The sequence below is a fragment of the Dromiciops gliroides genome, chromosome 2 (genome assembly GCF_019393635.1).
Source record: "Dromiciops gliroides isolate mDroGli1 chromosome 2, mDroGli1.pri, whole genome shotgun sequence".
NCBI classification, from domain to species: Eukaryota; Metazoa; Chordata; class Mammalia; order Microbiotheria; family Microbiotheriidae; genus Dromiciops; species Dromiciops gliroides.
In genome coordinates, this window is record NC_057862.1 from 660,567,844 (window position 1) to 660,578,215 (window position 10,372).

Below are 10,372 nucleotides of genomic sequence, written 5' to 3' on the forward strand. Positions count from 1 at the left end.
CTAAATTATCAAGGAGGAGGTGAGGCAAAGGGCAGTATAAAATACATTATAGTGCCCCAGAAAGCTGAGGGGATAGAGAGAGGTCAGGTCCATACCCTCTCCCCCACCCAAAAAAGTGGGGGGAGGTATAAGGGATCTTGCCTGAGGAGGTTGAGATTGCAAAGTAATTGAGAAGGAAAGCACCCTGGACAGATCCCAAGCTGGGGTTGTTTCCTTAAGCTACACTCAAACATTTGGGTTGAAAGAGCCCAAAGATTCCATCTCTGGAGTCTGGCCAAAGGAGTGGATCCTCTTGGTCACAGGATGAGATATTTAGACCTGGAAGTGACCTCCAAGGTCATCTAGTACAATACCTTTATTTTGTAGCTGAGGAGACTGAGTTACAGAGAGGAAGAGTGATTAAATTAAAATCATACAGATAATAAAAAGCAGTGCCAAAATTCAAACCCTCATCTTCTGATTCCAGTCCCAAGCTCTCTTTCTCCTGTGCTACAAGCATCCCTGTTCTGAGCTGTTCTCCACGGGCAATGATTTTCTAGCCTACTTCTAACAGTGATTCACTAGGCATTTTGGGGAAGAAATTACTTGGAGTGCTCATGGTGCTGTAGTGACATGTTCCAACTTGGGACTTCCTTCTAAAGGGAAGGGTTGCGTCAATGATATTCCTCCTCCCCTTGCTTTTTATATAGGATGAGTTGATCTCTCTGGGAGCTGACAGAGCATTGACTCGGGACAGGAAACAGAAAAGGTACTATCAGGACAGACTCTGTTGTTTTGTAGTTCTACTTTCTAATGCCTTCCCAGGTGGCTTGGGGAACTGTTCCAAGTGACCACCTCTCCATCCTTCCTTAGACTGGGAACATGTTTTCCTTTTCTTTCTTACAGGGAAGAAGGGTTAAAGTGGGAAAGGGGCCTTGAGGTCACTTTGGGGTGGGGTCTCAACCTTCTGTCTAGCCTCAGGGACCTACCTCTTCTTCCTTTTTATGACAACTTAGATCCCATTCCCCAATAGGGCTTTTTTTCCCCCTAGAAGGCAGAAGATCCTCCAACCCAGGGAGCTCAAGATGGTTCTACAGAAGGCTTTATGTTTCCGGTGAGTCTTCTCTGAATCAAAACTGTTCAAATTCTATGTAAAATGCTGTATGATCAAGGCAAAGCCTAGTTCTAGATGGGAGGTCTCCCACCCCCATTGCATCCCTACTGCCAGGTCATCCCTTCAGAATTAAAGGAGATCAAATGGGTGGGTTTCTAGACCCTTGATATAATGCTAGTTTCAAACAGCAGGTGGCAGTAACTGTAAGCAAAACCTTTTGGCTTCATGCTATTGTTCCTTAAAATTTATTACTCTGGAGTGCCCCCCCCACCTCATAGGTAATTGGACTTTTATAGTTATTTGTATGTTGTCCTCCCAGTTTAGAATGTGGATTCTTTGAGAGTTAGGACTGTGTAATTTTGCTTGCCTTTGTGTCTCTGGTTCCTAGCACAATGCCTGGCTCACATCACACACTTCTGTGCTTGTTGAATGACTACATGACTGATGTATTTCTGATATCAGCCCCCATTAGAGGAACATGAGATACTAGATTTGGGGCTGGAAGGGATCTTTGGGATCATTTAGTCCAACCCCCTCATTTTACATTTGAGGAAACTAAGACACACTGCTGTGAGCTTCCATGGCCAGTGCTAGGAAGTGTCCTGAGTTCACAGTTCTAAAGCTGGAAGAGACCCTAGAGATCAAGTCCAGCTCCCCCATTTATAGGTGAGGAAATGGAGTCCTTCCCAAATATACCCAAGGTCACAGAGGCAGTAAGTGGGATTCAAATCCAGGTCCTCAGACTCTAAATTTTATGCCTTTATCACTATACCATAATGGCAATGTGGAAGGGAGGGTGGGAGGGAGGGAGAGAAGGAGGGAGGAAGCAAGAAAAGAAGGAAGGAAGGAAGGAAGGAAGGAAGGAAGGAAGGAAGGAAGGAAGGAAGGAAGGAAGGAAAGAAGGAAGGATGGAGGGAAGAAAGGATGGAGGGAAGAATGGAGGGAGGGAAAGAAGGAAGGAAGAAAAGGAGGAAAGAATGGAGAGAAAGAGGGAAGGATGGAAGGGAGAGAAGGATGGAAGGAAGGGAGAAAGGAGAAAAGGAAGGAGGAAGGAAAGAAGGGAGGACAGAAGGAGGAAAGGAAGGAAACAAGCAATCGCTTATTTAATGTTTACTACATGCCAAGCACTGTGCTAAGCACTTTACAAATATTTCATTTGATTCTTACAACAACCCTGGGAGGTTGGTGATATTACCAACCTGATTTTATAGTTGGGGAAACTGAGGCAGCAAGTTTGCATTTTTTTAAGTGACTTGTTCAGGGTCATACAGATAACAATTGTCTGAGGCCAGATTTGAACTCAGGTCTTCATCACTCCAGGTTCAGAGTTTTATCCACTGCTCCCCTGTCTTTGCCATTAACTTAGTTGTGTATCTAACCAAGAAAGAATTTCTGTGTCATAGTTTCATAGAATTCTGGAATGTCTGGGAAAGCTTCTAGGTTTCATCTAGTCTAAACATTTCCTTTTTTTGCGGGGCAATGAGGGTTAAGTGACTTGCCCAGGGTCACACCTAGTAAGTGTCAAGTGTTTGAGGTCAGATTTGAACTCAGGTCCTACTGAATCCAGGGCCGGTGCTTTATCCACTGTGCCACCTAGCTGCCCCCTAAACATTTCCTTTTTATACTTAAAAAATATAGATACCTTTTGTTTCAGTGCGACAGAGGCTTTCTAGCAAACATTTAAATATTGCCCCCCAAACAAAAACCGTGAGTTTATTAATTATTTTAATGAGGGATACAACTATTTTAACTTTGAAAATATCAGTTGCTTAATTTTAAAAAGGAGGGAACAGGCCCAGAGAAGTCAAACAACTTTCCCAAAACCACACAGCTAACTTGTGGCAAAGCCAAGTATTGACACTAGAATCTCCTATCTACTGGTCCAGCTCCCTTTTTTCTTTCTGTATCATCTCAGTCATCAAGTGGATATTAATTGTCTTCACCTCTAGAATGGGAATGCTCTTTATTAAGATAGGATCTTGTCTAATTTAGTCTGAACCTCCCCTCCCCCCACCAAGAACTTGCACAGTCTATTACACATAATGGGCACTTAAGAAACATTTGCTGAATGCTATGGGCATCACATGAGGTAAAAAGTGGGAGAATGCTTTGAAATTCCAAATATGTGGGATTATTATTAGAGACACAGAGAAATAATGATAAAATGAGGAGGAGCAAATAAAAAAACTTACCTGGAGAGAAACTTTAAACATCATCTGGCCCCAAACCATTATTTTATAGATAGAGAAACTGAGAACCAGAGAGATGATGAGGTTTGTACAGAGTCACACATCTAAGTGATGCCAGAGCAGGGTCCAGAGGTCCTGAGTCCTTCCATCCTTCCTTCCCCAGGAAGCTAGTTCTGGAAAATGAGATAGAATAGGAAAGGGAAGGAAAATGGAAGTTGGTATCTGGCTAGGGACTTGAGGTGAGTCCCTTGGGTTGTGCATGATCTCCCAAGAGCTGGGATAAAGATGTCTCATTAGTAAAATGGGCACAGATATAGAAATTGAGGAAAAATCAGAGGAGCTTAATAGAGACAAAAGTAAGGGGGGAAGAGTAATGGGACTAATCTTGAGGAAAGTAAAGAATCATAGACTTTAGAGGTCAAAGGGACTTTAGAGATTTTTTTTTTTTTAGTGAGGCAATTGGGGTTAAGTGACTTGCCCAAGGTCACACAGCTAGTAAGTGTTAAGTGTCTGAGGCTGGATTTGAACTCAGGTCCTCCTGACTCCAGGGCCGGTGCTCTATCCACTGCGCCACCTAGCTGCCCCTTTAGAGATGTTTTTAACCCAGGGGTCTTTAACTTTGGGGGGTAATGTCTGGTGAAGACTTTGGACCCCTTTTCAGAATAATGTTTTTTAATATTTATTTAATATTTCACTCTTCCCCAATTACACATAAAAACTATTTTTAAGATTAATTTTAAAAAATTCTGAGTTCCAAATTCTCTACCTCCCTGCCATCTCCCCTCATTGAGAAGGCAAGCAATTTTTATAGGTTATACATGTGCAGTCATACAAAACATATTTGCATATTAGTCACGTTGTGGAAGAAAACACCGACCTCTCCCTCCACCTGAAAACAAGAACAAATAAAGAAGGTTTTTTTTTAAGTCACTTAACCCTCATTTTTAAATACGCTTGAATCTACATTTAGATCCTGTCAGTTCTTTTTCTGGGGATGGATGACATTTCTCATCATAAGTCTTTCAGAATTGTGTTGGATCCTTGTATGGTTGAGAATAACAAAGTCATTCACAACTGATCATCATATAATATTACTGTTCCTATGCACAGTACTGGTTCTACTCATTTTTCTTTCCATTACTTCATGCGAATATTTCCAGTTTTTTCTGAGAGCATCCTGTCCTTCATTTCTTTTGTTAAAAATGTTTATTGTTTTTGAGGGGCAATGAGGGTTAAGTGACTTGCCCAGGGTCACACAGCTAGTACATGTCAAGTGTCTGAGGCTGGATTTGAACTCAAGTCCTCCTGAATCCAGGGCCAGTGCTTTATCCACTGCGTCACCTAGCTGCCCCCTGTCCTTCATTTCTTACAGCACAATAGCATTCCATCACAATCATATACCACAACTTGTTCAGCCATTCCTCAATTGATGGGCATCTCCCTCAATTTCCACCAGAAAAAGAACTGCTATAAATATTTTTGTACATATAGGTCATTTTCCTCTTTGTTTCTTATCTCTTTGGGACACAGACTTAGTAGTGGTATTCCTGGGTTAAAGGGTATGCATGCTTTTATATCCCTTTAGCCATAGTTCCAGAATGGTTGGATCAGTTCACAATTCAACCAACAATGCATTAGTGTCCCAATTTTCCTATAACCCCTCCAACATTTGTCATTTTCATTTTCTGTCATATTAGTCAATCTGATAGGTGTAGGGCCGTATCCCAGAGTTGTTTTCATTTGCATTTCTCTAATCAATAGTGATTAAGAACATTTTTCATATGACTATAGTTTTGATTACTTTGTCTGAAAACAGCCTGTTCATACCTTTTGACCATTATCAATTGGAGAATAATGTTTTAAATACATAAAAGAAAATACAAAGCATTACAAAGGAAGCAAATTATGTTGAAATAGTTATAAAAATATTTTTTAAATCATGTTCATGGGGGCAGCTAGGCGGCTCAGTGGATAAAGCATTGGCCCTGAATTCAGGAGGACCTGAGTTCAAATCCAGTCTCAGACACTTGACACTAGCTGTGTGATCCTAGGCAAGTCACTTAACCCTCATTGCCCCATTAAAAAAAAATCACGTTCACCTCCCAATTCCCCTTCCCCCTTCTGTAGTCATATAGAGAAGAAAACCAAGGCTGAGAGCCTTACTCCAGGTCACAAAGAGAACAAGCCACAGAACCTGGATTCTGAGCTAGTTCCTCTGATTTGGGATCCAAGGCTGTGGAAGAGTCTTCTGCCACCTTCACCAAACTTATACATTATCTTGTGTTTCAGAATGAAAGATGCTGCTTTGAAGGTCATTTATGTACAGAATAACCAACTGTTGGCCCGAAGAGTACAAGCAGGAAAACCTATTGATGGTCAGTTAGAAAACCAGTCTCATTTTTGCCGGTCTTTCTCCATATTGTCTCTTGGGAGCTCAGAAAAGTCAACCATGCAGATAAGCATTGGCCCGCTGGAGCTGGAAGACACCTTTGCTCCAGACTTCATGAAGTCATTTATCCTGAAAGTACAAATCAAAAGTCCCTGACAAAGGGACTAAGTTTCAACAGGTTCCCAAATATTCTTATACATTGTTGCTATGGCATTGGAAGGGCTGGAAACATTTTCTCATATAGAAATACTTTTCTACATATTTAGATTTTGTCCTGGCCAAGCCTTCTGTTTTCCTGGGAGAAGAGGATATAGCTATATAGCTGATGAAGGCAATACAATTTTGCCTTGAGAAGAAGGCAGAGTTTTAACTTTAGTGTCTCCCTTGCCTCTTGTGTCATCTGCTCATCCAGATATCTGGAGTCCTTCTGGCTGCTCAGATCCTGTAACTCAGAACCTCATAGGGGTCAATGAGCATCCATACTCTAGACCTTCCATTCTGCTGTTTGCCCTTTTGAAACTTATTTACCCTGTGTCTCATTCTCTCTTATCTAGATGCCAGGCAAGAAGGTACCTGCTCAAATAATCCCTTCAGGCCTGATAATGTGCTAGCCCTTTGAAGGGATATGAATTTTCATAGAGTCCAGGCACCATGGCAGGCTGATGTGTGTATGTGTGGGGGAGGAGAGGGATATTAAAGAAAAAGAGGACTTTCTCATGGCATCTGTATAATAGTCTGTAAGTACTACATATATTTTAAAGGATGCTCAGGTGGCATAGACTCCTTTCACTGATGTTGAGGAGACTGAACACTACTTCACAATTGTGTTTTCAACAAAGAGCCAGGGTATTAAAGATTCATAGATCTAGGGGCAGCTAGATGGCACAGTGGAGAGAGCACCCGCCCTGGAGTCAGGAGGACCTGAGTTCAAATCCGACCTCAGACACTTACCACTTACTAGCTGTGTGACCCTAGGCAAGTCACTTAACCTCAATTGCCTCATCAGGAAAAAAAAATTCATAGATCTAGATGGCTAGGTACCTCAGAGGTCATCTAGTCCAACCCACCCCTTTTCTAGTAGAGAAGTTAAGTGATTTGCCCAAAGTCACACAGGTTTTATGAAGCATAACTGGAATTTGAAATCTGGTCTAAGGACTTCAAATTCAGCACTCTGTGAATAATACATAAAATAAGCCAGTGAGTGAATGAGTGGGTAGTACTCAAAAACAGGGGAAAGTCATTTAGTATAACTCTTCTTTGATGGAGGGCTGTTCTACATTCTGATTAAAATGAATCCAACTGGCACTTTTTTTATCCTCCTGTTCAGCTAGACTAAATGAGGTTTCATTTCCTGAACCATTTAGTTGGGGGAACATTTAATCATTTCAGCCAGACAGCCTCTCTCCTTCTCCCAGTGCTACAGGTAGAAGCTCAGGAGTCCTGCTCCCCAGGCTCACCTGCAGGTTAAAAAGGTTATAGGAGGTCCTCTTTTTCGCCATCTGGCCCCTTTTTCTAGGTGAAGAGATCAGCGTGGTCCCCAATAGGTCGCTAGATGCCAAACGATCCCCGGTTATCCTTGGCCTTGAGGGAGGAACCCAGTGCCTATCCGTTGGGATAGCTCAGGAGCCTGTTCTTCAGATAGAGGTAAGTTATGACCTGCAGTGCCCTAGGGGTACCTTATTCTTGGTTTACAACACATAGCCTTGGGTCAGGACCCAGGACAGCAGCCCATTGTGCTCATTTAACTAGTATTGAGTGTGGGTTTTTTGGGGGGGAGGGGAAGAAGGCGAAAAGCACCTTCCAAGCTAACTTCTAGATAACTTTGAGGTTTACCTCCCCCAGGGAATCTTTTTGTAATCCCTTCTAACCTCAGGGAGGTCTGCAGGCACAGAAGATAAAGTCTGCCTGTCCTCTGCCTTAGCTTCTCCTCTCTATTCTTGCCTCTCTGCCTTCAGCATAAGAACATCATGGACCTTTATCGAAGCAAGGAGGAATCCAAGAGTTTCACCTTCTATATGTGGGACACTGGACTCACCTCTAGATTAGAATCAGCTGCTTACCCAGGCTGGTTCCTCTGCACCATTCATGAAGATGAGAAGCCCATCACCCTCACCAACCATCCTGAGGACTCTGAATCTGTCATTACTGACTTCTATTTTCATCAGTGTGCCTAAGGTTTAGCTTCCCCTAGTTATCGCCACTGGAGGGATGTCTCTGTCTAATCTCTGGCTCTCAGTTTCTCTCTTCTTTGGATCATAGAATTTGAGAGTCAGAAAAGAACCTCAGCAGCCATCATTGAACCTGGAATTAGAAAGACATGAGTTCAAATCTAACCTCAGACACTTAGTAGCTGCGTGACCCTGGGCAAATCCTGTAACCTCTCTTTGTTTTAGTTTTCTCATGTGTAAAATGGAGATAATAATAACAACTCCCTTCCAGGGATGTTGTGAGGATCAAAAAGATAATATTTGTAAAGCACTTCGCAAACCTTAAGGAGCTATAAACAGTAGCTGTTGTTATTGTTGTTTTTCTTAAACATGAATGAAAGGAATCCCTAATATAACATACCTGACAAGTTATCATCTAGCCTTTTCTTGAAGATCTCTAAGGAGGTGAGGGGGGGACCATCCACTTTTCAAGGCAGTCCATTCTACTTTTCGACTGTTCTAATAATTAGGAAATCCACACATCCAAAAAAATACAACCTAAATTCATTTCTTGGATCCCTGACCCAAGTGATGAGAGACAAATCTGGGTTTCACCTGCTCTCCACTCTGATCTTCTGATCCTCCTTACTCTCTTTTTCATGAGGGCCAAGAACATGGTACCCATCTATTCTACAAATGTTTCCCAGGTTGTGGCAATTCCTCCAGCTTAGCTCCCTAAAGGAAGGATTCCTTATGATTTTTCATTCCCTTCACAGGTTTTTCTTATTGTTCAGGGAATCAGGGACTCCTTGAATGTTACTGCATTATGTCAGATTTATTAGGAGGGCACCAGCATAAGTTAGCAGCTATAACTGCTGCACTGTAAATAGCAGCCTGCCCCAGGACCACACACTAGTCTCCACAAGTTGGTTCTCAAAGGCCAGATGCCCAAATAATATATATGATATAGCCTTTTGGAACTTAAATGTGCCTCATGTTTTGACACAACCAATTTTCGAGGTGACCTTGAAAAAGGCAAAACATCACAGATTAAGAGCTAGGAGGGAACTTAGATGCCATCTAAGCCACCTCCTTTTTTATTGATGAAGAAACTGGGGCTCAGAGAAATTAAATGATGTGCTCTTGTCACACATAGCTAGTGTCAGAAGCAGGATCTGAACAAAGGTCTTTCTGACTGCAAATCCAACATTCTGTCTATGATGAGACAGAATTGTGTTTCCTTTCTATGGGATCCAGGTCTTATCCTTTTGGGTCCACCCATAGAATGAATACATTGGACAGTGAATCAGGAAGATGCATCTTCATGAATTCAAATCCAGTCTTAGATATTTTCCAGCTATGTGAACCTGTTTCTTCATCTGTAAAATGATCCAGAGAAGGAAATGGTGAACCATTCCAGTATCTTTGCCAAGAAAACTCCAGATGGGGTCACAGAGAGTCAGACATGACCGGAAAATTACTTTAATGACAACAACAAAAGAGCACATTGTTTCTTCATTCTAAACCTACTGGCGATATCGAACTATAACTAGAACAAAAGAGATTTGGATAGAAGTTTCCAGAAAACTTCTTGGAGGAGAACCAAATTAAATCAAAATAGACTACAGTGAAATCCAAATTCCCAACAAAACCTGGAACATTCCCCTCCCCCCGAATTGCCTAGTTATGCTAAGTTATGCTATTTATTTACATTCACTGTGGTTTTGATCACTCACGTGGTAATAATTTCCAAAAATATTCCCCTATGTAAGTTCCTCCTCTTTCTCTGGGTCCTAATTTCTTTATAAAATAAGAGCATGAAATAGATTATCTTAGAAAATCTTCCCAGCTCTCTAATTTTGTTTCTATGGTTCCTATGCAAATAATTTAATTCCACAGGTAAGTAAGACATCTGATTACTCTTTTGAAAAACCTGATTTTTGAAAATAACAATAATAGGAATAAAAGTTGGGACGGATACTAAGTTTTTTGATGAAATGGATTAAACTTGTATTTTCTAGTTTTCTTTTTAAAAATTTCATCTATCTGGGTCAGCTAGGTGGCACAGTGGATAAAGCACCGGCCCTTGATTCAGGAGGACCTGAGTTCAAATATGGCCTCAGACGCTTGACACTTACTAGCTGTGTGACCCTGGGCAAGTCACTTAACCCTCACTGCCCCACAAAAAAACAAACAGACAAAAATGTCATCTATCATCTATCTTTCTCTCCCTCCCATTAATTAATTTTTTTAAAACCCTTACAACAGATACACAAAGTCTGGCAAATAAGTTAACAAATTGGCTGTGTTGAAAAATGAATGTCTAATTCTGAATTTTATGTGTATCAGTTCTCTGGCAGGAGGCAAGTACTGTGATTCATCTTCACTTCTCTGGACTCATGGTTTAGGATTGCCTGAATTGGATGGGCTTTCAAAGTTGTTTTTCTTGGTGATGTAATTGTATAAGTTGTTTTCTTAATTGTGCTTACTTTAGCCTACATCAGATCATAGAAGTCTCATGGTTTCATTCGAAATTTTCCATTTTATCATTTTT

General features: G+C 41.3%; 1 protein-coding gene across 1 annotated transcript; it reads left to right on the forward strand.

Annotated features, from left to right (window-relative positions):
* The first annotated feature begins 1,064 nt into the window (after positions 1-1,064).
* IL36RN (interleukin 36 receptor antagonist) lies at positions 1,065-7,845 on the forward strand. Its single transcript, XM_043989695.1, has 4 exons — positions 1,065-1,093; positions 5,572-5,657; positions 7,188-7,315; positions 7,627-7,845. The coding sequence occupies exons 1-4, from the start codon at positions 1,065-1,067 to the stop codon at positions 7,843-7,845; spliced, it is 462 nt and encodes a 153-aa protein (XP_043845630.1).
* The last annotated feature ends 2,527 nt before the right edge of the window (positions 7,846-10,372 follow it).